The sequence below is a fragment of the Lipomyces tetrasporus genome, assembly GCF_029532465.1.
Source record: "Lipomyces tetrasporus strain NRRL Y-64009 chromosome Unknown POJ06scaffold_5, whole genome shotgun sequence".
Classification (NCBI taxonomy): domain Eukaryota; kingdom Fungi; phylum Ascomycota; class Lipomycetes; order Lipomycetales; family Lipomycetaceae; genus Lipomyces; species Lipomyces tetrasporus.
In genome coordinates, this window is record NW_026611600.1 from 1,606,132 (window position 1) to 1,633,322 (window position 27,191).

Here is a 27,191-nt window from a genome sequence, read left to right on the forward strand (position 1 = left end):
CGTTAAGCCCAACTATACAGAATGGCATTTGAGGAATTTGTACAGTCCATAAAATTCAATCTTATGAATCCGTTAAAGGTGACCTTCTCAGTTGCGAAGCCGATTTCATAACTGGCGCCTGAGTGTTGCCGACCGTACCAACCATAGAGCCGATCACCCCGGGCTTCGACACTTGCAAAGATGAGAACGAAGATTATCTCGTTGTCGCTTCCGATGAAGCCAATGATTTGACTGGAGGAATATTGCCATTGCCAAGAATGCATTATGCTTAGTCCTTTTTTGCTTTCTTGAGACATTATCCTTTGTCGATCGTTTTGAAGCTAAATTTTTCATACATATTCTGACCAACGTCCACAGATGTAGTCTGTGGTGTTCGGGGCCCCAATAACGTCGTACGGCATTAACAATGCATAGTCAATAGTAATATGTAAGAATAATACTTCTTTTGTTCAAGCTGTAAAACAAGCGGGTCATAAGTTGCAATGCGTTATAATATAAGGGAGGCTGAATATGCATCGTATACCTGACATAAGTTAATGAATTCAACTTTGTCTGAGCCGCACTCTCACCGCAAATCAGCGTGGGATTGCAACGTTCGATGTCTCTAGCCAAAACCATTGTCTCAGTCCACAGCATTGCTAATTCCATTGTGCGCACCGGCGGGGTGCTCTCTAACTGAGCAATGTCGCTCCAGCCACCACTACTCCTGTCCGCTCCGCTCGACTCTTTGTCATACGCGGCGCCGTCGCGAATAAGGGCATACCTGTGCCCGGTCGGTATGGTGTCGCATCCTAGGTTCCTGGAGTTTGCGTCTCGTCTACAAGATACGGCAATTATTCGCCTCGGAGACGTTACACCTGATTCTCGTCCTGAACGTCGTATGTGCGAGTTTTCTCCTAGGCAAAGCGATTCGCTAATGAGATTGTTCAGTGATGTTCAGCCCTCAGGGGTTTCCGGACGGCTTCCTGGTATACAATTTCGTGACGACGATTGACAGCAACCATGCCTTTCTAGAGGACCTTGAATTGTACAGGAGGACATTAGTGGTATGAATTGATTTATCTGGAATTTTGTTAAGTTTCACTGACTGTCGATCAGGTTTTTGGACTGGCAGACTACCATAACATCGGTGACCTTACTAACCTTCACGGTGTTATCGGTGCCCTCCAAGCACAGCACCCACAAGCAGTCATTCACAAAATCATTTTGTTTGATTGCCCACTAGATCAAAGTGAGCTTCCGTCGCCTGATTTCATCTGCGTTCCACCGAAACGAGCGTCGCGCGTAACATCAATACGGACGATTCTTTGCGACCTGACATCAGCGTTGCTTGCCGAACTTCCATTACTTGCTAAGGCATTCCAGTCAGCTGATACAATTGCTTCTCCCCTTGCGCGTGATGACGACTATGATTCAATAATGTTGACATCGTCAGCTGCTGCGCACAACAGATCGTCCCCGGCCGGATCTACTGGATCTCTACCATCAACAATTAGCAAAGACAAGAGAATTTCATATCCGTTGTCACATCACACGGAACGACAACGAATGAGACGAAAAGGTCGGTCAATGAAAATGATTGCCAACATGTTTCTATTAGCCGGTAGAACTTTCGACGCGCTGAAGGAGTACTCTGAAGCTCTGAACGTTTTGAAGGGAGTCAACGACCATTTATGGCATGCTTCGAGCTTGGAAGGAATCGGCATATGCATGCTGATATTAGCTCATATTGGAGTTCCGTTTGTGATTCCAAATGCTGTCTTGCCTCCGGTCTCGCCAGCTTCGGAAAAGAAAGAGATTGAGCCTCCGCATTTATTGGATTTATTACCACAGATGACGAATACCGTACTTAGCTTGTACAATCGATCACAGAACTTCCCCGGTGAAAGTGTTCCGCAAATTACATACGCGGAGACGATACTAAGAACGACCAATCTTCTCGTGTGCACTACTTTTGCAGGCGGATGGACACCAGCAGCGCGCGCAGCCGCTGTGCTTTCGCGTCCGATACCCGATGGATCCATTTCACAGTCAGAGCTCCATTACGGTAAGATGAGCATCATGCACTGGATCTCAGCAGCGCAAGCAGTTCGTCTTGATGGAGTTGATGCAGTAGACGCTGCGAGGATCCTCACCGGTATAGCTACGTCATGCGGACGACTGGGTTTTCTTCGAAAGCGCGGCTTTGTGCTACGGCAGCTTGTAATTGAGCTTATTCCTCGCATTATTCAGTCGCGACAAGTTGCGCAGCCTCGGCGGTCAACGGTTACCAGACCAGATGTTGACGACGACGATTATTGGGAGGATAGTCACGATGCTCATATAAAGCCTCGGGATCTGGATTCAGGCGTCTTAGCCGTGTTAAGAGACATATGTACTATATATGGCATACCTGTTGATTCAACCTCAGAGATATCGACCTTTGGATGGCAAGACGTTAAGACGTCGATTTTGAAGACATGCATTGGATTATGTCAAGTCATGCCAGATTACGTGGGCATAGTGAGATACACCGGCATGCTGTTCCGATCATCGGCAGAAGTTTTGTCCGTGGATGAGCAGTTGACTCTGGTTAGGAAATTCTGGAATGCGTACACGTCAGCCCGTAGTATGGGTGTACAAGACTTTGAGGACGAGTATTGGGACCCGTATTTGGTACGAGATATTGCTGTCGTAGAGTAAGTTTGATTGTTATGTTAATGTAAAATGGAGATAATGCTGATTGTCCGAAGATCAAGCTTATGGGCTGTTCCGACTCTCGCACCTTTGGCAGCTGCGTCGTCAATAAGTGATTTGGGTGGGCCGTTCATTTATAATCCATTTGCGAGGAAAGGAGACGAGGAGGCAAAGAAACAACTCTTTGTTCTGGATGAGCCAGTGGAGTTTAGAGTCATCTTACAGAATCCATTCGCATTCGAGTTGGATATTACGACCATGTCGTTGGTGTATGTACTTCAGTATCAAACGCGGATCTGGAAATTGAAGCTAATAATGTTCAGGGGCACTGGTACGTCCTTCTCGTCAGACGTCATATCGCTAGTCGTTCCTCCGAGAAAGCTCTATCCCATGTCAATCTATCTCACACCGACATCAACTGGCATGCTCAACATTACTGGTTGTAGATTCCAAGTTTTCGGTTGCAAAGAGACAACATCTGCCATAACGCCAACATATGCACTCGTTACTCCACAATCACGCATTAAGGCATTTGGACTTGACGCCCGACAGTCGTCCTCGGTTGAACGTCCGACATCGTGGTCGGTCAAACAGGTATCTGTTGAAGTTGTTCCGGCTTTGCCAGTCCTACGCATCGACCGGATTTCACTGCCACATAGCAGTCTTATGTTATTGGAAGGCGAGCGGCAAAAATTTACTATTGTGTTGGGGAATGTTTCAGAAACGATTCCGGTATCGGCTTTGTCGCTTACGTTTTCCGACTCCACTACGAAATCTCTTAATGCAGCGTTACAACAGGATTCAAGAAGCGACAGCGATAAGTACGAGATTGAAACGTTTTTGCATAAACGAGCAGCACTGCGCTGTCTTACAGATTTGGATGAAGTTCAAATTTCCGCTAACGGCGTAGCCGAAATTGAAATTGAAGTTCTCGGCAAGCGAGGACTAACGTCTGCACGTATCGAAATTTCCTATTCACATATATCCGAATCTCGCTGCATCCCAGGGGAGAGGTATGTCCGCACCCTAGCCCTCGACATCAGTGTGACTGTCAATGCTAGTATCGAAGTGGCAGGATGCAATTTCGTCCCATTCAACTACGATATGCCAATGATTTGTACTGGCGACGGAAAAGCTGCAACGACGGACCTCTTGTCAAAGTTTCTGGACAGGGTTGGTATTCCGTTTGAGGCGATGGACAACTACTGCCTCATGCTTCTTGATCTTCGGAACTCTTGGCCGTCACAATTAACTGTAGAAATTGACTCACGAACCGCTTCCAACAGGACACATACAGTTAAGGAAATCATACAGCCGGGACACCTAATGCGGTTCTTGGTTCCAATAAGACGCATAAGTCATATTGATTCTAGTTTGCCAATTCCAAGCTTAGCGCCTCCGAAGCAATTTACACGGCCCAGTGTAAATACTCAGTCTGGAGATGTGTCAAGGAAGGAGGGTGTTTGGTCACCCGAGGTTGAGCGTACAGTCTTTTGGTATCGAGAGGAGCTGCTGAGGGCTCTTATGGCCCGATGGACTGATAAAGTATCCGCGACTGGGGTTCCTAGAAGCGGGGCAGTTGAACTGCGCGCATTGAGAATCACTCCGCAAATGGTTGACATTATTCGTGTGGATGATGTGGTTGTTGACCTATCTCTCGCCCCTTCCAAGTACATTCGCAAGTCCGGCAAGTATCACTGGATAGTAGATGCAGATGCTTTCGTTACGTTAGTTTCTTCAGTGACGGCGCATTCAAAGACAGAGAATGTTTCTGGCATACTGCGCATCCAACCCGCGCTGCGAAACCTTCCATCGCCGATTGCACTGGATATCAATCGGCGAATACTATTTAATGGTGTATTACAATTGCCAGTCGTCGATGTCAAGTCGAGTGAAACTCGCCGTGTGGAGACGGATTTTGTGGTGCTGGCAAGAGGCGAGTACGAATTTCTTGCATCGTTTCAGGAGACAACCACAGACTTCGGCGGGAAGAGATATATTAGTCGGGAAAAATTGGTAATTAGTGTTAACTAGATATAATGGTTATATGGAAATTGGCGCGATTACATGATGTGTATTTGGAGAATATGTACAGTACCAAAACGCTAATGACAGAATAAAATAGGTCGTATTATTCCAGCTCTATGTAGACTATAAATCACGCAAAACAACTCCGTAAACCGAATCCAACACTTGGCATACGAACGCAAAGAAACGACCGAAACAAAAGTTGGAGACAAATACTCTAACAAAACACTACTAAATGGACGATCGTCCAATAATTCGTGGAAACGAAGTACGGTTGATACATGTAGAAGTCAACGCGATTTGCATCAATTTGCTTGCTGTACCCTAAATTCAGAATTCCTCTGATTCACTGAAGAAGAGGGTAAACGTTATGATAGTGCCATACACTAGGAGACCACCGGCGATAGACATAATCATTGCTGGTACACCAATCACTCGAGAGTGAGCTAGTGCCACCGGTAATGCGAGACCTGTGACGACAAAGAACCCCGTGATATATCTACCAAAATCAACGACGGAATTCCTAGATATTAAGCAATATTAGATTGAAGTAGATTGAATACGTGCATTTGCACTCACCCTGATCCTTCGCTCATGAAATCGTCATTGTTGGCGTAGCGCTCGCAGATGGCGTTTGGTAGCGGAGCAATTAGGAAAACACCGACTATTGCAAATTTGGATTAGTTCCAAGACTGCACTTATATGCACTGTCTAAATTACTCGGAAAAACATGACGTACCAACTAGCAAGGGCAACCAGTTGTTGAACAAGGCGCATGAGAGAATAATGAGCAGGAAACCCGCGGCCAGCACGGAGGCGAGCACAATGATCTTTGATAGCGGATTGGCAGATGGCATATTCTGTTACTTGACTGTAGACCTCGAACACAATAACAATAAATAAATATATAAATATATATATCGCGCAGCAGTGGCAGTCTGGTGGGCGTCATCATCTGAGTTTTAGCATTATTATTCAAAAGCTGTCCCATAGAACTTCAGGGTTAGGACTTTCTACGTGAACGCATTGGCCACTTGGGGTTAGGGTGTGAATAGCAGTCGGCCTATTATCGAGCGTTATCTCCCATGGAAGGCCAGACAACGCGAAGTACATCCTTGCTGTGCTTTATTACAACCACCCTTACTTCACCGCCGCTATGGCTACAGAAACAATCACCGCCGAGGAGGTATATTTGAACCAGATCTTTCATAATACTGAAGTTGAACTGGAGGCTGCAATTGGACGTTGAAGCGGAGTGCTTCATTGTCACAAATTTGTGCATCCGGCTAAACGGCATGCTAACGTCCTGCTAAATAGGTCCCGTCTCCAGCTAGCGTCATTTTCTCGAATGGATATCTCGACGAACTAGTTGACAATATCCGCAGCAGGACTGTTACCTGGAGCAGTCATATCGGTGCCGATGGTTTGACGGAAGGGGAGGCGAGTGCACTTGCCTCTGTGGACAAGCTCCCAAAAAGCTCTCAGCTCGATGTTCTTTCGAAGGTTGGTCTGGTTAGAAAATATGGTGTAGGAAGCAAGTACTTACTATCGTCCCCAGGACCGGTCTCTCTATGCAAACATCTTCTGCAACCTCTTCACTAAGATAACTCGGGTCGATGTCCTTCAGTATTCTCTTGTCGTTGCCTCTGACCTCATCCTTGGTAGGTCTTGCATTAGTTTCGCGTCCCGCTGATCAATGGGCCTAACCGAATGTCCTCTAGCTGACGAAGCTTTCACCTCCGCCCTTAGCTCTCTTCCAGCAATTGGAGAGCCTCTGGCCAGCCTTCTCGGCAATGAAGACGAGGCCGTCGCTCTTCTTGCCGCCAAGTTGATCAATCTTCTCATACTGTATGACATCGGGATCTTAATGTATTTGCAGCGCGTGTCTAACAATGGTAGTGCCACCGACAGGCCACCGGTCGCGGTTGTGCAGAAGGCTCTTGAAGCAGCGTGTAGGTTTTCTACCTCCGATGACTACAATCTGAAAGACTTCGCCGCGCAGTCATATGTCGCGATTCTATCTGTCAAGTGCACCCGTAACTTTTTCTGGGCTAAGATTACTACCTACGGACCACCACTATTGGAGATTCTCAAATCTGGGAAAGGTGGTCTCCAGCTCCAGTACTATACCATACTGGTATTCTGGCTCCTATCCTTCGAAAGCGAGCCTGCCGAGGAGCTCAACAAGAAGTGTGATATTATTCCCATTGTGCTCGACATCATGAAGATTGCCATCAAGGAAAAGATTATCCGTGTCAGTGTTTCCTTGTTCTACAACCTAGTTACCATCGCTCCAGAGGAGAACATTCCAGCTCTGTTGGTCGTTAGCGGACTGCCTGTCGTCAAAAGCATGGCTCAGCGAAAATGGACTGATACTGAGCTTGAGTCTGATCTTGTTACCTTGTCGACAACGCTTCAGGAGGCCCACGACTCCATGTCCACTTTTGACGAGTATGTCACCGAACTTACATCTGGCCGTCTTAGATGGTCGCCGGCCCACAAGTCCATTGACTTTTGGAAGCGAAACGTTGAGCAGTTTAAAGATGACAATTGGAAGTTGTTGAAGGAGCTGGCAAAGGTTATCTCGACTTCGAACGACAACACCGTTCTTGCTGTGGCGAGCAATGATATTGGGCAGGTTATTACTGAGCTTCCTGAGGGCCTCAGAGTGTTGCAGCAGATGGGAACAAAAACGAAGATTATGGAGATGATGGGCCATCCTGACCCGGACGTAAAGTATCAGGCACTAAAGGCTACTCAGGTGTTTGTTGCACGGGCATTCGCGTAATTTTTTTATGAGAGGAACGAAAGAAGTAAATTAGACGTCGCATTGCAGTTAGTGTTGCAGAAAAGTCAATTTAAGCTTATATCGGGATATCGTTATTTATGTGTAAATTTTTGTGTAAATTGCTCGCATTGTAATTGTTGTTTGGTGCCGTCGGCTTGTCGAAATAGAATAATCAAGCTGAACTTTCTAATAATAATCATAGATTAGTTTTTGTATGGTGTGAGTTGTGAAGTAGCGATGATTGACCGAGGCCAAAAAACGGCGATGTTAAACAGTGTGTCATCACTGTAGAACAGCAGAAGCCAACACCGCTCCATGACGTCTGCGCAAACAACGGCGTCATCTAATTCTGCACCGAATAATCTGCGATCTCAGCATATACTCTCCGGATTTGTTTCCGGCTTTACTTCGTCAGTTTTACTTCAGCCGCTTGATCTGCTGAAAACTCGGATTCAGCAATCGCCGTCTTCCACGCTTCACAGCTCATGGCAAGAACTGCTTTCAGATATATCGAATGGGCCAAATACTCGTGATGGAGTATTGACTGCTCTACGGAAGATGTGGAGGGGGACTTTGCCTTCTGTTCTTCGCACGTCAGTAGGCTCTGGCCTTTATTTCTCGACATTGCATTCGATGCGAAGCTATATTCAGCAGCACAGCGCGTCCTCTTCAAGGCCTGCTACACCATCAATGCAAAGATCGTCAGTCCTTCCTCAAATCCAAGGATATGCGAATCTGCTTACCGGCTCATTTGCTCGGGGCGCGGTCGGCTTCGTAATGATGCCCGTAACTGTCCTAAAAGTTCGGTTCGAATCGACTAAATATGCCCATTCCTCGCTATTTCAGACTGCTAAGGCGATCTACAGCGCCCACGGTGTACGCGGCTTCTATTATGGCTTTGGAGCAACTTTTGTGCGAGATGCTCCTTATGCGGGAATTTATGTCTGGCTGTATGAATATATGAAGAGTACTTTGCCTGCTTTCCTTTTGGGGACGCCATTTGCTGGACGGGTGACGACGCAAGATTGCACATCACAAGTCCTGTCATCTCCAGTTTCTGTCGCAGTTAATTCAATTTGCGCTGGAATTGCTGCCACGACTGCTGTCACTGTGACAAATCCATTCGATGCCGTGAAGACCCGCATGCAACTGTTTCCAGATCGATATGGAACGAAGATGTGGGCTGCCTTTGCTGCAGTACTGCGAGAAGAGAATGGAATTAGAGGGCTCTTCGACGGATTAGGCTTGCGTGTTGTGAGGAAGGGGCTAAGTTCCGGCATTGCATGGTGTTTGTACGAAGAGCTTATTAGGCAGTCTTAGCAACAGTACACCGCAGTTCGTCTATCATACCACAAGGCAAGCAAGGAGTTGAACAGCAGCTATGATGGATAATTTAATGTAAACCTTATGGGACATACATCGCACTATGTGACATCTATATACAAATGTTGTTCATCATTACTGTCTACAATCTTGCTGTCGACTTCCTCAAGGACTCGTACTTCGCATGGTACTCTTCTCGGTCTGTAGAATTATAGCGACCGTCTGCGCCACCTGCTCTGGCGAGCAACTTATGCTTTGGCCAGTTCTTCTACTTTCCACATCCACCTTCCCGTCCTTAAGGTACTTGTTTCCAACGACCACGCTAACAGGGAATCCCAGGAACTTAGCGTCTGAGAGCTTCCAACCAAAGCTCTTCTCGTCCCGGTCGTCAATTACGGCCTCGCATCCCGCTTTGTGCAAATCCTGATAGAGTTTAATGGCGAGGTCATCGACCTTTCCAGTGTTGGGTTTCGTAACAATGACCACTTCAAATGGACAAATTGAGACAGGCCATGAAAGCCCTTGATCATCTCTAGTTACCTCGGCAACAGCACTGATAATGCGCGATACTCCAATGCCATAGCATCCCATTTCCATGGTCTTCTTTGTCCCATCTTCTGCGGTGAAGTGCGCTTTTAGTGGCGCGGAGTATTTGGTACTAAGATAGAACGTATGTCCCACCTCCACCGCTCGCGATTCACGTAGCGTGCCATTCGCACAATGAGGACATAGCTCATTCGGGTATGATTCCGGGGCCACTTCGACGCATGGGAATTGGAGAGAGGTTATGCTCCCAATGTTAATAGATACCGGTAGGTCTGGAAGAGAGGATTTCTCAGATACGCGTTCATCAAATATTCGAATCATCCGTTGCAGCATAGGGTCATTGTTTCGCTTAAATTCACCAACAGGATCTAGCACTGACGGGTTGTATGTGGGCAACTCTCTCTTAATCAGATTCTCATTCACGACGCGATCAGGCGGATGGTAGATGACAAGCAAGGTGCCATCTGTAGTGAGTCCGTACTGTACTGCCACAACGTCAGCGCCATAGATGTGCTCTTCCGAGGGATACGACACTGCGACCTCTACGTTCGCAGTGTAGTCACAAGAATCACACGCAATGAGAGTATCCTCACCCACTGGAGTCACAAAATGATACTCATGTGAGAGATCTCCACCAATGGCTCCTGAGTCCGCCTCGGAAACAGCGTACTTGATTCCAATCGTATCAAAGATCAACCGATATGCCATTTGGATTTCCTCATATGTAGCCAACGCCGCTTCAACAGTAGTATCGAAACTGTACAGATCCATCATCAGAAACTCGCGCCCTCGTAGCATCCCTCCGCGAGGCCTCTTTTCGTCCCGGTATTTTCGGCCAATCTGATATAAGCGGAGAGGCAATTGCCGGAAAGAAGATACCTCACGTGACACTAGTGATGTAATTTCTTCTTCGTGGGTGGGAGCTAAGCAAAATTCGGAATCGCTCGAATCTTTGAGCCTGTATAGCTCAGTATTATCCCACCTTCCAGTTTTTCTCCACGCTGAAGGCGGCAACAGCGAAGGAAGAGAAACTTCAGAAGCGCCGACCATGTACATATTTCTATGTATTATCGCAGCGAGTTTGCGTTGCACAAAAGTCCCAAGAGGCAGGAGCGAGTAAACTCCAGCAGATGACTTGCGTATGAAGCCAGCACGAATCAGTAGGTCTGTGGTGGATTCACGTTCGCCTGGCGGGAGTGCAAGGTTGCCCGATGGCAGAAAGAACCTTGAAAGCCGTGGATGCGAGACGGCAGCATGCTGTCATAATGATACTGTCAGCTATGGCCCATAAATACAGCCAGACGATGTCGCTTACGGTAAACGGTCGTGTATTCCATACCGACAACGAGTATGTTATGCCACATTTCGACGGCAGTCTCAGAATTCCAATTCTCTGAGCTGGACGGCAGCTTTTCATTGTCGACTAAAGCACGACTCACAGTTCACGTTTGTCTACACCTAGACCTGGCCAATGATGACCGCAAATCAATAATTGCGCTTCTATTGATTTGCGCTTCTCGTGAGTGGTTTATATACAAATCTCGAGATCCGTACATAAGAAGCATTACCCTACTTTACCCCTATGTCCGCGAGGCAATGCACTTACGGTATATCTCTATGTGCACAGGACCGCGCATGGCAACGGCATGTGGATAATGAATTAAGTTACAAAATCCACATCTCCCTGAGTTAGTCAGCAGTAAGCCATACGGAATATCACGAACGTGCAGTCGACAAATATCCATAGTCACTACTTAAAGATTTTCATGCTTGTTTTGTAACTGCACGGCGATTGCACCTATGGACGCTGAAGAGTGCTTAATAGAGAAGACGGCTGTTGCCGTCAGTGCTTCTATAACTCCGTCGCCTGTTGACGTGGAAGTTGTGCAAAACCTGGTTTCGTCCGAAAACAGCGGGCCATTCATTGCGGCTGGCGGAGATGTCAATGACGCGAGTAGGGAAAACGGAGTACCAACTCAACAACCGGACACCTTCGCAGTAGAAGTCGTTGCCGAGGTTAACCACCACTCTCCATTGCCTACAACATTAGTAGAAGCGACGAAGACTTCATCATCGGAGCAACCCCCGAAGGAGAAAGACATGACAATAGATGATTCTGAGCAAACTATGGCGGTTGAATCAGCTGCCGTAATGTCCACTCATGAGATAGACGTGCCCGCATCTGGGGCCAGCAACGAGGAACCATTTGCGACCATATCTGAAAGAGACGACCTTTTCCAAAGCATATCACGACCAGAACAGTCAGACTTCTTTAGTCAGCTTGCAAGCCAGCAGACAGATATGGACGAGATCTCGAAAGACGTGGTTGACAAAGTAGATTATGCTACCGTGAAAATTGTCGAGCAGTCCGAAGGGCAGCTATGTGAGACAGACGAAACCTCAGTTTCTGATAACGTTGACGTTCGGCACACAGAACCTTCTGCGAATAAGAGTGTGACCGGTAAGCCTGACAGTATATACTGTTCGCCACCAAACGACTGATCAACTCCTAGGTACCATGGAAGAACCTACTATTCCCTTTGGATCTGCAACCCAGGATGACGATTTCTTTTTCACTTCGGGTACGTCCCATCAGAGGGAGCAGCAGGCACCGCAGACGGAGTTTTCTGCATCCGAGCCTGATCCTTCTTTTGATTTCCTGCTAGACGACAACGACTTTCTTTCCGATGATGAAGTAGAGGACAGTTCAGCGCAGAAACAGAAGGCTGTGGAGGGGACCTCTTTGTCATATGCTCCAAATTCCTTTGCTACATCTCTGTACAGTTATGTGCCGCCAACGCCACCTGTCCAACCAAGTGCGCCTCCGAAACCCAAAGCTTTTTTTGAAGATTTACCTGCGGTATCAAATCCGAAAATAGTGCGTCGCATTGATCAGTTTGTGCACCATGCGGTTCCACCAAATGAACACATCCTGCCACCGCCTCCTACAGATCTATATGACAAACCACCACTTGCTACTCCTTACGCTGCTCTGGCAGCATCTGGGAACGCGTACGATCAACCAGTAATTTCCAGTATGAGCGGGTCAGCGCCACCGGTAAATAAAGGATACACGTCACAACCAGCTGCGGACGCATATGCTGCATTACCACCATCATCGAGCTCACACACGGATTCTCCACAAAAAAGCACGTTTGCGAGGTCAACTGCGTCGGACGCTTACGATCCGCCGTTCATGCCCGCCCCATTCGTCGCTCCGCGGCGGGCGTCCAGTGCATATAGTCCGCATCTTGTCCTTCAGCCAAAATCACCTCAAACGCAGTTTGCCGTACCGCGCACTGTACCTCCGTCGACGACGTATGATCTGACTAATCATGCTCCTACTCCGTCGAAGTATACGACTGTGGCTCCTACTGTCTTCCATCCACCAAGACCAATATCACCGAACGCGCCGCCTGTCGTGTCCTCTTTTGCTGACACAGATTCTCCTTTAATTCCGAAAGCTATCTCGGCGTATGCTTCGCCGGGTAGCGCGCCCGCAGCTCGCCCGGTTACCACGTCATATGCTCCACATGCTGCAAATGCATACGGAGTAGGTCAACCCCCTACGGCTTTTGCATTTGCCTCAACTGAAGGGTATGCATTACCACCGCCTAAAACGGCCACGTATCCTTCTACATCCCCCCCCGTAGGTCCCCATATGTACTCGAATATTCCGCCAACTGCTCAGCCCAAGTCTGCTTCTGTCCCGCCACCTGTTGTGGCCGCAGTGCCACCGCCAATGGCACTGGCTGGAAAGAGGACCAGTTCACATGCACTCCCATCACGAAACGCTTATTCTCCGCCACCAGAGCAACAGCCATCTGCCTTCACTTCGCCAATTCAATCCGATACGTATTCGATGGCCACACCGAATTCGCATCTACAGTCGCAGGTTCTACTGTCATCGCATCTGGCATCGTCGCCGCCACAATCCTACCCAGCGCCTCGGAGTGTAGCCCCATCGCCTCGTTTGCCGAAGTCCTTGACACCCGAGCCGCACCCTCTTATGTCCTGGAGTTCAAGCGGAAAGTTGGTCACTATCTTCCCATCGAAGAATCCTAATCTTGGATACGCAGCTACGAATCTTGATTTCGTGAGTTCGACGATCAACGTGCACAACGCCAAGGACGTCATGCACGGGCTGTCAACGGACATTAATATGGCGAAGTTCCCCGGCCCAATATGCACAGTAGGAGCAAAGAGTGCAAATAAGTCGAAGAAGAAGGATGTGCTGAAGTGGATGGACGAAAAGATCCAGACTCTGGAACAACAGATTTATGAGTCTCTTGGTGCCGAAGCGAAGATTATGGCTGAGGATAATCTTGCACTCTGGAAGTGTGTTCGAATAGTTTTGGATAACGATGGCGAATTGGATACCACGGCAACCGAGACTCGTAAGGCCATCAGACAGGCATTGACCCCTGAACAGGTTGGATCCACATCTCCAGACGAAATGGCAACAACAACGTTTACCAGTGCGAGTGATATATATCAGAGACACATCAGGTCGACTAGTAATGGATCTGCGGGTGGACCTAACATTGCTGAACCCGAGTGTGTGGACGCCATTTCTCGCGTGGGCAAGCTACTTCTCAAAGGTGACCGAGAAGGAGCTGTGGCTTTGGCTTTGGACAATCGTCTTTGGGCTCATGCCTTGCTTATTGCGAGTACGATTAGTAAAGAGAAATGGAAAGACGCTGCAAGGGAGTTTATTCGCGCTGACGTGTTGGCGTTGAATACAGCGGACGCATGCAGTCTCGCTGCTGTCTATGGAGTTTTCGCCGGATGTGGAGAGGAAGCTGGTATGCTGGTTAAGTTTTCCTCACTGATAACTGCTAACTTTGTCCTCAGTGGACGCTTTTCTACCCCCGGGAGTAACGCTATCCCTTGTCGCTGCTAATGCTTTACCCCAGCAATCACTTCCGCAACTAACCAGGTGGCGAGAGACTCTGACAATGATCTTATTGAATCGCTCTAGTGATGACATCGATGCAATTATTTCTCTGGGAAAGTTGTTAGCTAGCTACGGGCACACATATGCCGCTCATACTTGTTATATATTTGCTAGGCCGCGTATTGTGCTCGGAGGCACGGAATACTTTACGTTACTTGGCGGTGATTACGCGCGACATTCTTCGTCATTCGCTAAGAACCTTGATGTGATCATCCTTAGCGAAATATATGAGCTAGCGATATCGTTGGGACCTAATGCCGGGCAAAATACTGTCTTCCCACATTTGCAGTTATTTAAGTACCAGCATGCTCTTATACTTGCGGAAAATGGTTTCGTGTCAGAAGCGCGGAAATATCTGGAGCAGATTGGAACTGCGATTAAAGCCACGTCGAAGACGTCCTTCGTATACGATGCTGCGTTTATTCAGAGTGTTAGAGAGTTGTCTCAAAGACTCTCAGAGACACCAGCCGCGGAATCTCGTTGGTTGGGTGGCATGCTTGGTAAGCCATCACTTGGTAACATGTGGGGAAATTTTGACAAGAAGCTGGCCCAATTTGTTGCAGGTGATGACGAGGATCCATCTTTTACCGCCCAGGGTGGTGATATTTCTACGGATGGCAGGTTCCGGAAGCTGGCTCACAGTCCTGGCCTGTCGCGGCAGCAGTCAACCACGGATGTGGCTGGATTATATAAGTCTACACAGCCATTGTCTGGTCTTGGGCCCTCCTATACTCCGCCTACGACTGGAAGTGTAGGATTGTACAACTCCAGATCATATGGATCATCTCCCTCGTCGGCTCGAACGTCGCTCTATGTGCCACAGAATGATGGTTACGGCAATTCGATAGAAACTTCTGGATTGTATGCTCCTCAAGTCTCGAATCCACATGCACTGATTCGAGGGCAGACCTCCTCTCCATATACCCCTTCGCCGTACGCTCCAGGAACCGACAGCGCAAGGTCATCTTACACTCCGCCGACTTCGTCGTACGACTCTCTGGCGACGTCCTATGAGCCCCAAACAATGTCTCATGAATCTGTGAAGAGATCCTATGAGCCACCATATTCTACCTATGGTCCTTTGGCGTATGAGCCACTTGAGATATCACATGAACCACCAACAACGTCTCTAGCCTCGTCGGTCGTTGGAGCGAACGATCATCCATCTCATGCCCAGCCAAATTCATATGGATATGAGCCACCGACAAACTCAATGTCGATTGGGTATGAACTAACAACGGTGGATATGCAGGACGGCGAGGGTGGAGAACAAGCTGATGTGCTACCGGCTAACGAAGTCACATTTGGGAGCTACATGCCCCCTGAGCGGAATGAGCCAAGTTATGAGTCACAGGGGGGCGTCAATATTAACCCAAGAGACGACCATTTTGATGACGAGGACGATTTGGGCTTGGGAAACAGTGCTCTCAGGCAGCAGAGGACGCTGGTTCATAGTGGACCACCAGGGAGTGATAATACGGCTGATGACAAGAAGGACGAAGACAATACGGAAGAAGTGAAAGGTGAGATATCATAGACTCAGCTGTGTGACGGTAGGCTAATTGTCTGTTAGAGGAAAAGGCGCCATCTAAAGGGTGGTTCTCTTGGTTGCATCGTGGTGGATCGAACCAAGAGGACAAACCGAAGGCCGTTCGCGCGAAATTGGGAGAAGGAATGCAATTTGTTTATGATAAGGAATTGAAAAAATGGGTTAATCCAAATGTGTGTATATTTCTCTCCGCGACATATTGTTATTGGCGCTAACATGGATATAGGATCCCGATGCAGGCAAGCAACCGCCACCGCCACCGCCTCCGCCGAAGAGTAAGGCTCCAACTCCAGCTTCCACGGCCAGTAGTACAGCGACGTCGACGCCATCGCCGGCGCGGCCACCGGTATCGGCGCCGACAACTCCCATGACGGCCCCCTTCGGCGCGCCACCATCAAACTCAGCGGGTCCAACATCCGGAACTCCCCCTCCTTCTTTGTCAGCATCTTCTACTAGAGGAGCTCCGATCACCGGTATGCCATCATTGACAGGCTTGCCTGAACCACCAGTAGGAGCAACTCGGCGCGGAAAGAAGAGACCACAGTATATTCCTCCACCAACTTTCTAAACGAGCACTGGATGCGGAACGTATTGACATAGGCATGTACTTTAATTAATCGTTTTTGCATTATCCATGATTTTTGTGTCTAAATTTGAGCAATTACTATCGTAGTTGATGCATTTGATTGCCATGACTGTAAAGTATGATTGCTGGCCAGATGATTGATCATATTGTGAGTGATTCTATAATGTCGTAGAGAGAGATTCATTGCCTGAACAAAACAACTATTGTGTACCAAAATCGCAACGGAGTTGAAATTATGTATTAAGGACTGTAAATTTACATATCTGGAACGCCAACCGATGACTAATTGCAACTTAAAAAAATACACAAGTCTGCTCACTACACAAGTTCCCAGCAATGGCTTCTCTGAAACTAACGTAACTTTTGTATATAGCCCTGCTGAATCAATCGCTCGACGTCGCCTTGACGCACATAGAACTGACTATTCTTAGTAAGTGCAATTAAGCTCGAAACACGCGTTAGCCAGAAGTGAACTACAATACAGTATCGCAGTCAATCAGCTCACCCATATTCAGTTTGAATTTCACCGGCATCTTTTAGTACCCGGACGTCGATGAACAGATCCCTTGGGGGCTCCATTGATCCCGTTAAATCCACATCCGTCCACTCGCCTTTCAATTCAGCCAGTGCGTCTCCGTACCCTCTAAAATACTCTTCCTCATCTGGATGCCATCCTGACGCAACTGATGGACGCTCACTGAGCGCGACTTCGTCCTCTGTGTCGTCTTCAATGCCTATACTTGTTGTCTCCAAACCAGACCAAACCAAGGCCTCCAGCCTCTGTGCCCTTAAGGCGTGATATGCTAGCAAACACCGTTTATTTCTCCGCATACATATCTGAAGCACAAATATTGCACAGGATAAGCGTCTGTCTTGTGAAGCGCGAAAGTTGGGGCCCTGTTGGTCGAGCAGTATCTTCACATCCCGTTGGAGGTCGCGAATCTCTCGAATGATTGAGTTGACAAGGTCGGTCTGGTATGACGGCAGCACGTCTAACGACTGAGTCCGTTTCGAGTCCTGAATTAATTTTGCTGCGAGATCGCCGTACATTGTTGCGCGTGAAATTTGAATTTGATTTACAATGTGCCACGATGAACTCGTAAACTCACGCGTCGGTCGGTGTCGCGTTTCGTGATCAATGCTTAGAGCATCAGGGTTCGGGCAAGGTTCGGAAATGATCGAGAGCCTTAGCGCAGAGCTCGATGAAAACTCTGTTAATGGATTTTAGGAAGCCAAGGATGGGACATTTCGGGCCTGTATGATCGAGTTAAGATTTTGCATTAACTAATGACAGAGCAATTTTTAATTCTAGGTGAATGAGAGAGTACGAAATTCACCGATCTAAAAGCTTGTTGGAGAATGGAACGGTAGACGATTCAATCAGAGATAGGAATACAATTTCAACTGGTGCAACGATTCATTCAGCATGTCAATGACGGCGGAGCCAAAGCATACACTTCTACAGCAACGAGACTCGTTTGAGCTCGCCTCTCTTGTCTCGTCGAGTTCAAACGGGGGTGACGACAACACTATGTCATCGAGAGGCTCAATAGACAGACTATCAAATCTTGACTATGAAGACCACGAGCAGTTTAATCAGCAGCTCTCGTTTGACAGTTTGCGACGACAGTCATACGGTGGATCTTTATTTGACTACGGCGATCGTTTATATCCGCTTGCTGCGAGTGCAGACACCGGAGATGGGGCATTGCCGCTAGAAAAACAGAAGCGCCTGGGCATATTGAATGGGCTGGGTCTCGTTATAGGAGTGCAGATCGGGTATGCTGTTTTTGAATCATTTATAAATTATGCAGTTGTTAATAATTTGTTGTAGCTCTGGTATCTTCTCATCGCCAAGTCAGGTCGATGCGCAAGCCGGATCTCCTGGCGCTTCGCTATTGGTGTGGTTAGTGGCAGGAATACTAGCGTGGACGGGTGCAGCCTCATATGCTGAACTTGGAACGGCTATTCCATTGAACGGCGGCGCTCAAGCATATTTGCATCACATTTTTGGTCCGCTTCCAGCATTTTTGTTTGCATGGACTGCAGTGACAGTCTTGAAGCCGGGCAGTATGGCAATTATTGCGATCGTATTTGCGGAATATATTGGTCGACTGATTTTCTCGCATGGGGCGCCGGCTACTACAGCAGATAGTGCGTCCGCACAAGAAGACGAATACTCGCCAGTCTGGTTCAATAAAACGGTTGCCGTTGCTGGTGTCCTACTTGTTACCATTCTCAATGCAATTAGCACGAAGTTGGGCACGCGAACCGGAGATATATTTTTGTTTCTAAAGATATCGTCTCTTGTCGCCATTACGGTAATTGGTTTGATTGTTTTGGTATTTCATAAAGGCGCAGGCAATTTCTCAGATGGTTGGTTTGCCGGGTCGTCGTCGTCATTGGGAAGTTATGCTATTGCGTTATACGCCGGGCTCTGGGCATTTGATGGCTGGGATAATTTGAACTATGTCGCTGCAGAGATGAAAAACCCAAGCAAAGATTTACCGCTTGTGATTCACATCGCAATGCCCATTGTTATTACATGCTATTTGACCGCGAATCTGGCTTACTATGCAGTTCTACCAAGTTTGGAATTGCAGAAGTCAAGTACGATTGCGTTAGCGTTCGGAGAACGGGTCTTTGGACGCGTGGGGGCAATTGTGTTTACAGTATGCGTCGCTTTATCCTGTTTCGGCGCATTGAATGCTGTTGCATTCACTTCAGCACGGTTAGTGTACGTCTCCGGCAAAGATGGATTTCTTCCTACACGGTTTGGAAAAGTTAACAAGAAGACGGACACACCTATAAACGCGCTATTACTGCAGGCGGCGTTCACGGTTGTGTTTGTCTTAGTTGGGGAGTTTAAGAATTTGTTAACATTCTATGGTGAGTAACTGTTTGTTGTCGCTGTAGACATGGGCTAACGTCTTTCAGGCGTTGCCGGCTATTTGTTCTACTTCCTTACAGTCTTGGGGGTGATCGTACTGAGAGCGCGAGAGCCTGATCTCGATCGGCCTTACAAGACATTCATATTGACCCCGATAACGTTCTGTTGCGTTGCCTTATTCCTTATATCCAGAGGAGTTTTCTCTGCGCCGCTAGAGGCTTCGTTTGTAGCTCTTTTCGTCATGGCCGGTGTTCCAATATATTATTGGCGTGCTGGGGGTGGACTATACAAGATGCCTGTGCTGGGCGGATTTTTCAGGCCGACGATACAGCACAATGATGGCACTACGGGGTACATTGGGGCCCTTAATTGAAAATTGCACATTAGTTTTTGGAATGGTCATGGTGCATTTCTTAGATTTGTACCAGTCTAGTTATGAATTTTTTGGCGACATTGACAATGTGCAATTCCCAGTAGTGGCTGAAACTAATATGATCACTACCAAACAGAATGGATAAACACAACGCAAAACATACCAAGTAAAATGTTTGTTATACAAAAAAGTGCGCCAAGACTAAAAATGCAAACACTATTCTCTGTCGTAGGAAACAACGACTACTTAATCTCGCCAACAAATAATTTCCTTGATACATCGCCATCGTCTTTCTTTGGCTCGCCAACTCCGACCTGTCGCAACATCTTTTGCACCCACGCTTTCTTCTCACTCGACATCTTTCCTTTCTCCATTGAACCTACAGGGCCAGCCATACCAAGAGGTGTAGGTGTATTGCTAGTGCTACCGTTAGAGCTGGCACTTCTGCCCGATCCCCCTGTCCCAGCACTCAACACGGGAATTTTTGACCCAGAACCAGGAGTCGAGGATCGCGTACCTAGAGGGGTGTTATTTGTCGGCATCCTATCCATTTGTTTGCGATCGCGCCTCGACGACGGTGATAACGTTGAATTCGGCGTACCCGGACTGGCGGCATTTAGCAGAGCACCGTTGGAGGCGTGATAGAGAATGTAATTGCTGAGCCATTCGGCGAGATCCGTCCATCCTCCTCCAACGCGAACCATAACCCTTTCGGCAATAATGCGAACCCAGATAATCTGAGGCGGCGCGTTCGGACGCTGCAGCACGTATTTCCGAGTTTGACCGTACCCGGCTTCTTTGAGCGACGAGCCCGTGCTGGCCGTCATAAGCTTATATGCGCTGGACTTGGAGACGGATGCCGGGGATTGTTCGACAGGCTCAATATTGAGATTACTTCCAGACAATGTAGTAAGTATATGCTGAATCTTCAGATCGAGACTGCGTTGCGACGACATTGGAACAGAGTCTTCGGACGTCTTAGCTGTCGCAAGAGTACCTCGAAGTGATGATACGTCAACGGATTGACGCTTTGGATCATTCGCGTCTAGTTCTACTGATGGCGAGGACGAGCTATGAGCGTGGCCGGAAAGCACGTTGCGGCCGCGGTACCGATCTTTAGCCAGAATCTCGTCCTCTAATCGATTGCGCTGTTGAAGCGGAGATTCCTCGTCGATGGTATTGATATCAAACTCCTGAGTGGCCGACATTGAAGAAGGAGAGTGAGTGCCACTGTAATGCAGGGGACTGAATGACGAACTATCGGTGCTGTGCCGGTAAACACGGTCAAGATCGAGCGCAACGCCGACGTCTGTAGTCTCTAATGTTCCCACTGGAGAAGTCAGGCGAGGAATTTGACTCAGCGGTGAGAGTGCGCATGGCGTTTCAAGAGTATCCGCAGGCGATTCCTTTTCGTGTACGACACCCATACGGTTGGAAAATGGCGAAGCGGCGGTGGTGGCAACTGACGATGTTCGTGTATGTACAGACAGGTCTGCTGTGGTGTCAGTATTGTATCCGTCGGCTGAGCTTTCCGTCGAGATTATACTTGAGGGTCTTAGCGCAACGGGTTGTGGGATTACGTGCGGATGGGTCGCGTATGCAGTCTCCAGCTCTTCCGTGTCTTCCTTCGACAGAAGCCTTTCCCCATCCTTACTGTCTGGCACTTCCGCCGCGGACAATTGAAGGTCAACCTGCTCTTGCTTATGTAGTCTCTTTGCCTCAACCTGACGTGCAATTATGGACTCCTCCTCCAGTTCTTGCCGACGAGTCAACTCCTCAACGTGCGACTTTTCTGCTTCAATCGACAGTCGAATTCTTTCCGCCTCCCACTCCGCAGCCTGGGCGTCGGCACCTGCATCTGTCTCCATGTTGCCAGTCTCTGTTTCAAAATCGAATTTGTCTTCAATCCCAGGTTCGGCGTCGGGAACAGCTGCACTGACGACATGCTCTTCCATACTCTCTACCTCATCAATCCAGCTCTCAGGGACAGGTTCACGCGACAATTCGATTAGATCGTCTAAAATGGAGCCTGCTTTCTGAACCCTTGCCGTTGCGTCATCACATGAGCTTAGCCTCACAGCGGCAAGCTCCTCTCGGACTAATAAATTCAGGCGAGAGACGTCTGCTCGATTCTTATATGTGACCAATAGCAGCTCAAAGGTGGACAGAGTAGTTAACAGCCGAAACGTAAGTGCTGTGAGCAATGCTTCGGCATCCGTTGCATGTGAACGTAGAGCTAGTTCCGTATTATTGTCTGCTGACCTGAATTTTATACTATTGACAAACTTACATAAAACTGTTTGCTTTAACTTTTCGACATCGTCTGCATGTGCCTCCGACTGCATGACATCGCATCGCCTCTCAAACTCTGCTATAGCAGACTCTGTACAGAGATCCTCCCAATCGCACTTCCATGCCTTCATCTGCTCTATCTGAGCGCTAACGTGCTCAAGCATTTCCGAAGCTTGAACAATGTGCCCGTTAAGCTCGGAAGTTTGAGGTGCTGAGCCAAGGAGGCGTCTGATTTCGCAAGAGGGAAGACTGGCCGCGCGTAGAATTGCTTCCGGATCTGAATCTTGTAGAAGAAAAGCTGACTTGAAGTGGTGCATATTCGCCTGCTTATCTAATTCCGCGGGGGGGCAAAAGTCGAAAACTAATAGCCTGCCGAGAAAGGAAAGTATGAGCGGATTGCTGCTAAGTCATGGTATGACATCACTCCATTAAAGCCACACAAATGCAATTGCGACCATGAGTGTCCTATTGGCGAATGGACTATATTTCCCAACGAGCGCACAATAGAGAAAGTTGCAAAGCGTGCGGATCGCAGTGGGCAGATATTGAATTGCGTCAATGCCGCGGCTGGCATGCTTTCCTCCTTAGTAGCCCTAATCCAGAGCCGCAGGAAGAAAAGAGGATCTGTAACTGAATCGAAGGCATTCCTCGCAGCCATAACACAGAATGCAATGTAGTAATATTCTCCGTATTTTTGATTCCATTATCAATAAGTTTTGATAATTGCCAGTGTTTGCTATATGCCTATATGAAGTTTAATGTTGGACACGATGAATTGCAATGATCGCGAGGTGGTGTGCAGACAACCCTAACCCGCACTGATAACCTATTGCGCCGGACCTGTGGCGTTTCAAGGGTTCTGTGCGTCAACGTGATAGCGATCAAGATCAAATCTGGAACACTAACGGAACTCAGCACCATCAGAAGTAGAAAGAGGTAGAACTAATAAGCGGCAAGTACTTAAGTGGCGTTCACGGCCTCCGATGCGGATTCTTAGAGATGGCCGCAGGGTTCCGACGGAGAACGAGAAGTCGGATCCGCAGCCACCTTCTACACCGCTTGCTGACGATGGCCACAAACGGAAGTCTTCCGGACTGCGGAATCGATCTGCTACTTCATCTCCGTCAGATCGACGATCTATTAGACGAGAACGTCGGAAAACGAGGTCAAGGAATGTCCATCACGATACGGAAGACAATGACGACGACACCGCAGAACCTCCTTCTCCGGCGCTCGGAGCTAAAGCGCGACAGGGAATCCTCCAATCGCGATTAGCGGGAGAGGAAAATCGCTATTTCGAAGTTAGTGTTGTGCCGTTGTTGCTCAGGAGTACAACTCTTGCTAATCTCTCTTTAGACAAACTTAGGTGCGACAGCGTCTGTGGATGTGAACAACGACTCGGAGCCACGCCTACGACATCAAAGTAGAACGACACGAAATTCGACTACTTCAGACCTGGAGTCTTCCTTTCTAACTAATATACCATCGAAGTTGAATGCAATTGCAAATTCTGAACGACGAGGTCGTCGTGTCGTGCAAAGAAATGCAAACGCTTCTATGACCGACTTTATGCATGATCCAGCTGTCCACTCCTCCGAAAGGGTGCAATCAGTGCAGCGAAGCGAAGGGCCGATAACTACTAGTGTATTACACGCTGCAGCACGTACTGAGATCGCAGCTGAGGAATCAGCGCAAACCTCTCATACAAACCTAAGGCGAACAGGGCGAGTAACCAAACCTCGCAATCCGACTCTTGAGGACATGCAAAAGGATCAGAACCAATGTGAGAGTATACGATGTCGAACACCTGTGTCTTCAAAGCGCACGAGAGGTATCAGGGAGCTCCAGGATTTGTTTTCTGAAGAAGACGAGGACTTATCTTCTGGTTTATCCGATCCGGACGAAGTTATTCTCAATGATCCGGACATGATGGTGATCTTATTTACACCGCGCGAATCAGAGCCTGCGTTGGGGGATGGTAGGAATGTAAGACATCTCTCTTCTTGCGATGCTGAATCTCAACATTATTCATACTCCAGCGACACTTCTTACTCGGATCGGAAAAGGAGTGAGCCCCGACGCATGTCAAGCAAGCCAGTAGTTGTTAGGACTCAACATCGCAAGAGCAAACGGATCTTGGGCTCATATAACCGGAATGTCGAAGTCGATCGCCTTCCTAAAAAATCTCGCATTGGTGATAGAAGGCAAGGCAAATCCGATGCTTCGACTGACAGTGTGGACTTCAAAGCTTCCGTTGAATCGAAAGCGGAACAGTTAGAAGACAGCAATAACGAACCCGACTCCTATGTACTTGGGAAGGCCAATGCGAAATTAGATACTGAATTTGAGCATATGAGTGCCGCGATAGTAGAACAAGGACACATGGTCGATACTCGAGACAAGCACGCTCATCCTCGACATAAGTCGGATGAGGAGGAAGAACTGCCTCCAACGCAATTAATTGATGACGAGAATGTATGGTTACCACCTACTCAACTAGTTCATTGTGTTTCTTCGCGCAGCCCGAGTGGTGTAGACGCTGTGAAAGCTCCAAAAGTGTCAATGTTGTCGTCTGTTCAATCCTTCGAGTCTCTCGCCTTGATACCACCTATCCCATCTCGACATGCTACAATATCGGTATCATCTTCCATTGCGAAACAGCATTCGACAGAAGCTACTGAGCAGCTTCGTACGGGTGGAGAAATTAGCTTTGACAACTACGCTACATTCCTTGCTGAACTGGATCATGAATTTCCGGAGCATCAAGCTCAGATCCAGCAATCACAGAAGAGGAATTATAGCAGTAGGGCCAATCTACATTTGGAGGATGTGCAGTACCAGTCTCTTGAGCGGTCAGATGAGGAGGACGCCAATGATCAAGAATATATTTTAAGGGAAGAGGCTAGAATTCAGAGTCGGGATCATCTAGAGTCGCAGCCCCAGATTCCAATTCTTGATGCAACTGAGGAATCGAACCGCATGCAAGCCATGGCTAGAGAAACGATACATACTCTGCAAGGCTTGGGTCCGCATGTACGGTTCGGCGACAAAGTTGTTATGAGCGATCAGCTAGATATGATAGACGAAATCCAAGCAGGTCAAACGCCAAAGCAACACAATACGCATTTTCTTTCTGAGACTCGCATTTCACAGACAAATATCCAGATTTTGCCTCCAGAATCGTCACAGCTACGAGAAAGACGGATAAGGAAGAGCAGGGCTATTCCGATAGCACCCTCAGGAGCGCCTACAGAAGACGATAGCTTTGTTCCCGATAGTCCTTTACAAGTGACGAAAAATACCACAACCAACGAAGAGACTGGCGGAAGAAAAATGTCTGATGCTTCTGTAGTCCAGCGTGTCTCTGCATATTATGCCGACAGTGAGTCTGACATATCCGCAGTCTCGGACTCGTTGCCGAGTACTCAGGCAATCCGGCTGGAGTCCACAATAACTACTCAGGCTCGAGAGTTTTCCGATGAACTTACTGTGAATAAGCCATTCGCAGATCTCCATTGTTCACCAGAAGCGTCGTCGGCCATAGCATTGACAGAGACACAACCTATTGTTGAAATACCTGATTCTCAATCAGCGACGTCGTCGTTATCGGCATTGGAGTGCCAACCTGTAATCCAGGACATGGAGCCAGGCGGTCAATTCGTTGTCAGTCCACAGCCATACAGGCCTCCTTCGATGTCAACGATTGGAATATCTGACAGAGGGCCGAAAGCTATTATAGAAGCCTACAGCGACCATGATTCAGTGATGTCGCGACCGTCATACGAGACAGATGGCGAAGTTAACATTCAATCAAATGAATCTGCACCAGACAACACAGCCGAACACGTAGCTGGGAGCGAAGAAGAAGGAAGGACTAATGATCGCGCGTCGTTGCGGCGTTCTTCGCGACAAAGACGGCCACCGAGACATCTCTCACCAAAGCCAGTCGTGCTATCTACAGCTAGAAAGACTCGCACGGCAGATAAATTTTCGCCTGAGTATTTACTCAATAATCCAAAGTCGGCATTAGTTGATATTCCTGACTTGTCGGTATGCATGGATGCTTTTGATATTGATCAAAAACGTTCTAACGAATTGTAGATGTTTGTCAACGAAGATGCCTTCCGAAGGCTTCCTATCAACGATCGCCGAGAAATCATGCAATACATTCTACCAATCGACCGCTCGTCTTCCACTTCTCCCGTTCCAGACTTCTTCAGGAGCGTTGTGATACAAGATGCTGCAAGACAGCTACAAACTGATATCGCACTTGGCAGATATACTAAGTCATATGCTGAGGAATACAATCGTGCAATAGTGGCTATAGCCAACGGCGAAGCTGACGAATACAAGGATGGCCAGTTTGAGTTGTGGTGGGGCCAAAAGGCGAGGGGTATAGATGTCGAGTGAGCAAGACGGCTCTGTGTTACCAAGTCACAAATATTTGACAATTAATTTCATGTAGTAATAGTAATGCTATTATTCACTAGCAATAACAAAAAGTGACTAGAGCCAGCATGCGGTAATGTCACAGACTAGACCCTTCTGGACTGTTCGTAGTCTACGATATCTCTGTCGTAAGGTTATCTGATGTATGGGCCTGCTTAAGCTGTTCGTCAATGACATCCGGTACATTCCCTCCGTCACAGCTACTTAAGGGTTAAGATGTTCATGTAATTATGGATTAAGGTCGCAATTTCACTGCTGATTAACATCACTATCTAATGAATATGCACATTGCACGCGCTGAAAGACATAGGCAGGCCTTCTAGATTCAGACGCGTTTACATAAGGGCCACCATTAACCTGTTTGCTTGCGCACCCCTCCTGCAGTGTATGCAACTAGCGAACGCATGCCATTAATTAACATACGCTATATTATAATACTAATAAAACATCTTACTACACGAAAAACGAAATAAAACGCCCAAAACACAAGGAAAATGGAAGTGAAAAATGAATATTTTACTTCGAATGCATTTCAGCCCCAAAAGTTCATCCACCCACATACACCTACGCGCTATCGTCATTCATTGGTACCACCGGTACCAACATGGTTACAGCATCAAAGCCAATCAACGACAAGAATCTCAAGAAGAAAGCAAAAGACAATACCCACCCCGCTTATATGTCGTCTAAAATGCAAAAACCTCAAAAACAAAACTACTCTCAGATGTCTTGTA

At 47.7% G+C, this 27,191-nt stretch overlaps 10 protein-coding genes across 10 annotated transcripts; 6 read left to right on the forward strand and 4 right to left on the reverse strand.

Annotated features, from left to right (window-relative positions):
* The first annotated feature begins 581 nt into the window (after window positions 1-581).
* On the forward strand, window positions 582-4,761 carry POJ06DRAFT_223196 (TRAPP II complex). The gene is made up of 5 exons (XM_056185673.1): window positions 582-878; window positions 931-1,046; window positions 1,099-2,678; window positions 2,733-2,945; window positions 3,000-4,761. Exons 1-5 carry the CDS (start codon window positions 683-685, stop codon window positions 4,708-4,710), a joined length of 3,816 nt encoding a protein of 1,271 aa, XP_056044230.1. The 5' UTR covers window positions 582-682; the 3' UTR covers window positions 4,711-4,761.
* On the reverse strand, window positions 4,762-5,652 carry POJ06DRAFT_253669 (vacuolar protein sorting 55). The gene is made up of 3 exons (XM_056187670.1): window positions 5,444-5,652; window positions 5,284-5,368; window positions 4,762-5,227 (listed from the first exon to the last, which is right to left on the reverse strand). Exons 1-3 carry the CDS (start codon window positions 5,559-5,561, stop codon window positions 5,035-5,037), a joined length of 396 nt encoding a protein of 131 aa, XP_056044231.1. The 5' UTR covers window positions 5,562-5,652; the 3' UTR covers window positions 4,762-5,034.
* Window positions 5,653-5,810: 158 nt separating this feature from the next.
* POJ06DRAFT_253670 (armadillo-type protein) lies at window positions 5,811-7,806 on the forward strand. The gene is made up of 5 exons (XM_056187671.1): window positions 5,811-5,890; window positions 6,022-6,207; window positions 6,263-6,365; window positions 6,426-6,552; window positions 6,604-7,806. Exons 1-5 carry the CDS (start codon window positions 5,861-5,863, stop codon window positions 7,490-7,492), a joined length of 1,335 nt encoding a protein of 444 aa, XP_056044232.1. The 5' UTR covers window positions 5,811-5,860; the 3' UTR covers window positions 7,493-7,806.
* Window positions 7,789-8,883, forward strand: POJ06DRAFT_253675 (mitochondrial carrier domain-containing protein). Its single transcript, XM_056187672.1, has one exon. The coding sequence runs from the start codon at window positions 7,808-7,810 to the stop codon at window positions 8,810-8,812; it is 1,005 nt and encodes a 334-aa protein (XP_056044233.1). The 5' UTR covers window positions 7,789-7,807; the 3' UTR covers window positions 8,813-8,883.
* On the reverse strand, window positions 8,884-10,875 carry POJ06DRAFT_253676 (uncharacterized protein). The gene is made up of 2 exons (XM_056187673.1): window positions 10,677-10,875; window positions 8,884-10,618 (listed from the first exon to the last, which is right to left on the reverse strand). The coding sequence occupies exons 1-2, from the start codon at window positions 10,776-10,778 to the stop codon at window positions 8,981-8,983; spliced, it is 1,740 nt and encodes a 579-aa protein (XP_056044234.1). The 5' UTR covers window positions 10,779-10,875; the 3' UTR covers window positions 8,884-8,980.
* A 63-nt stretch (window positions 10,876-10,938) lies between these two features.
* On the forward strand, window positions 10,939-16,695 carry POJ06DRAFT_111592 (Sec23-binding domain of Sec16-domain-containing protein). The gene is made up of 5 exons (XM_056184079.1): window positions 10,939-11,822; window positions 11,875-14,166; window positions 14,216-15,841; window positions 15,892-16,040; window positions 16,094-16,695. The coding sequence occupies exons 1-5, from the start codon at window positions 11,162-11,164 to the stop codon at window positions 16,433-16,435; spliced, it is 5,070 nt and encodes a 1,689-aa protein (XP_056044235.1). The 5' UTR covers window positions 10,939-11,161; the 3' UTR covers window positions 16,436-16,695.
* Window positions 16,559-17,550, reverse strand: POJ06DRAFT_111595 (uncharacterized protein). The gene is made up of 2 exons (XM_056184080.1): window positions 16,959-17,550; window positions 16,559-16,898 (listed from the first exon to the last, which is right to left on the reverse strand). The coding sequence occupies exons 1-2, from the start codon at window positions 17,501-17,503 to the stop codon at window positions 16,805-16,807; spliced, it is 639 nt and encodes a 212-aa protein (XP_056044236.1). The 5' UTR covers window positions 17,504-17,550; the 3' UTR covers window positions 16,559-16,804.
* A 71-nt stretch (window positions 17,551-17,621) lies between these two features.
* POJ06DRAFT_111615 (amino acid permease-domain-containing protein) lies at window positions 17,622-19,837 on the forward strand. The gene is made up of 3 exons (XM_056184081.1): window positions 17,622-18,232; window positions 18,288-19,342; window positions 19,391-19,837. Exons 1-3 carry the CDS (start codon window positions 17,880-17,882, stop codon window positions 19,714-19,716), a joined length of 1,734 nt encoding a protein of 577 aa, XP_056044237.1. The 5' UTR covers window positions 17,622-17,879; the 3' UTR covers window positions 19,717-19,837.
* Window positions 19,838-19,958: 121 nt separating this feature from the next.
* On the reverse strand, window positions 19,959-22,325 carry POJ06DRAFT_281728 (uncharacterized protein; the record flags this gene model as incomplete). Its single annotated transcript, XM_056189965.1, has 4 exons — window positions 19,959-21,046; window positions 21,074-21,238; window positions 21,263-21,952; window positions 22,007-22,325. The coding sequence occupies 4 exons, from the start codon at window positions 22,323-22,325 to the stop codon at window positions 19,959-19,961; spliced, it is 2,262 nt and encodes a 753-aa protein (XP_056044238.1).
* Window positions 22,326-22,882: 557 nt separating this feature from the next.
* Window positions 22,883-26,501, forward strand: POJ06DRAFT_210493 (uncharacterized protein). Its single transcript, XM_056185431.1, has 3 exons — window positions 22,883-23,309; window positions 23,365-26,058; window positions 26,110-26,501. Exons 1-3 carry the CDS (start codon window positions 22,992-22,994, stop codon window positions 26,416-26,418), a joined length of 3,321 nt encoding a protein of 1,106 aa, XP_056044239.1. The 5' UTR covers window positions 22,883-22,991; the 3' UTR covers window positions 26,419-26,501.
* Window positions 26,502-27,191: the final 690 nt, after the last annotated feature.

Coding starts and splice junctions, on each gene's coding strand:
- POJ06DRAFT_111592 (XM_056184079.1), top strand. CDS start 11,162: ATGGACGCTGAAGAGTGCTTAATAGAGAAGACGGCTGTTGCCGTCAGT. Junction 14,167..14,215: donor CGGATGTGGAGAGGAAGCTG/GTATGCTGGTTA, acceptor CTTTGTCCTCAG/TGGACGCTTTTCTACCCCCG. Junction 15,842..15,891: donor CAATACGGAAGAAGTGAAAG/GTGAGATATCAT, acceptor ATTGTCTGTTAG/AGGAAAAGGCGCCATCTAAA.
- POJ06DRAFT_253669 (XM_056187670.1), bottom strand. CDS start 5,561: ATGCCATCTGCCAATCCGCTATCAAAGATCATTGTGCTCGCCTCCGTG. Junction 5,369..5,443: donor CTGGTTGCCCTTGCTAGTTG/GTACGTCATGTT, acceptor AATTTGCAATAG/TCGGTGTTTTCCTAATTGCT. Junction 5,228..5,283: donor TTCATGAGCGAAGGATCAGG/GTGAGTGCAAAT, acceptor CTTAATATCTAG/GAATTCCGTCGTTGATTTTG.
- POJ06DRAFT_111615 (XM_056184081.1), top strand. CDS start 17,880: ATGTCAATGACGGCGGAGCCAAAGCATACACTTCTACAGCAACGAGAC. Junction 18,233..18,287: donor GTTATAGGAGTGCAGATCGG/GTATGCTGTTTT, acceptor AATTTGTTGTAG/CTCTGGTATCTTCTCATCGC. Junction 19,343..19,390: donor GAATTTGTTAACATTCTATG/GTGAGTAACTGT, acceptor AACGTCTTTCAG/GCGTTGCCGGCTATTTGTTC.
- POJ06DRAFT_111595 (XM_056184080.1), bottom strand. CDS start 17,503: ATGTACGGCGATCTCGCAGCAAAATTAATTCAGGACTCGAAACGGACT. Junction 16,899..16,958: donor GAAATTCAAACTGAATATGG/GTGAGCTGATTG, acceptor GCGTGTTTCGAG/CTTAATTGCACTTACTAAGA.
- POJ06DRAFT_253676 (XM_056187673.1), bottom strand. CDS start 10,778: ATGAAAAGCTGCCGTCCAGCTCAGAGAATTGGAATTCTGAGACTGCCG. Junction 10,619..10,676: donor GGAATACACGACCGTTTACC/GTAAGCGACATC, acceptor TCATTATGACAG/CATGCTGCCGTCTCGCATCC.
- POJ06DRAFT_253675 (XM_056187672.1), top strand. CDS start 7,808: ATGACGTCTGCGCAAACAACGGCGTCATCTAATTCTGCACCGAATAAT.
- POJ06DRAFT_223196 (XM_056185673.1), top strand. CDS start 683: ATGTCGCTCCAGCCACCACTACTCCTGTCCGCTCCGCTCGACTCTTTG. Junction 879..930: donor TGATTCTCGTCCTGAACGTC/GTATGTGCGAGT, acceptor GAGATTGTTCAG/TGATGTTCAGCCCTCAGGGG. Junction 1,047..1,098: donor TGTACAGGAGGACATTAGTG/GTATGAATTGAT, acceptor ACTGTCGATCAG/GTTTTTGGACTGGCAGACTA.
- POJ06DRAFT_253670 (XM_056187671.1), top strand. CDS start 5,861: ATGGCTACAGAAACAATCACCGCCGAGGAG. Junction 5,891..6,021: donor AAACAATCACCGCCGAGGAG/GTATATTTGAAC, acceptor CCTGCTAAATAG/GTCCCGTCTCCAGCTAGCGT. Junction 6,208..6,262: donor AGCTCGATGTTCTTTCGAAG/GTTGGTCTGGTT, acceptor TATCGTCCCCAG/GACCGGTCTCTCTATGCAAA.
- POJ06DRAFT_210493 (XM_056185431.1), top strand. CDS start 22,992: ATGCGGATTCTTAGAGATGGCCGCAGGGTTCCGACGGAGAACGAGAAG. Junction 23,310..23,364: donor AGGAAAATCGCTATTTCGAA/GTTAGTGTTGTG, acceptor ATCTCTCTTTAG/ACAAACTTAGGTGCGACAGC. Junction 26,059..26,109: donor TTGATATTCCTGACTTGTCG/GTATGCATGGAT, acceptor AACGAATTGTAG/ATGTTTGTCAACGAAGATGC.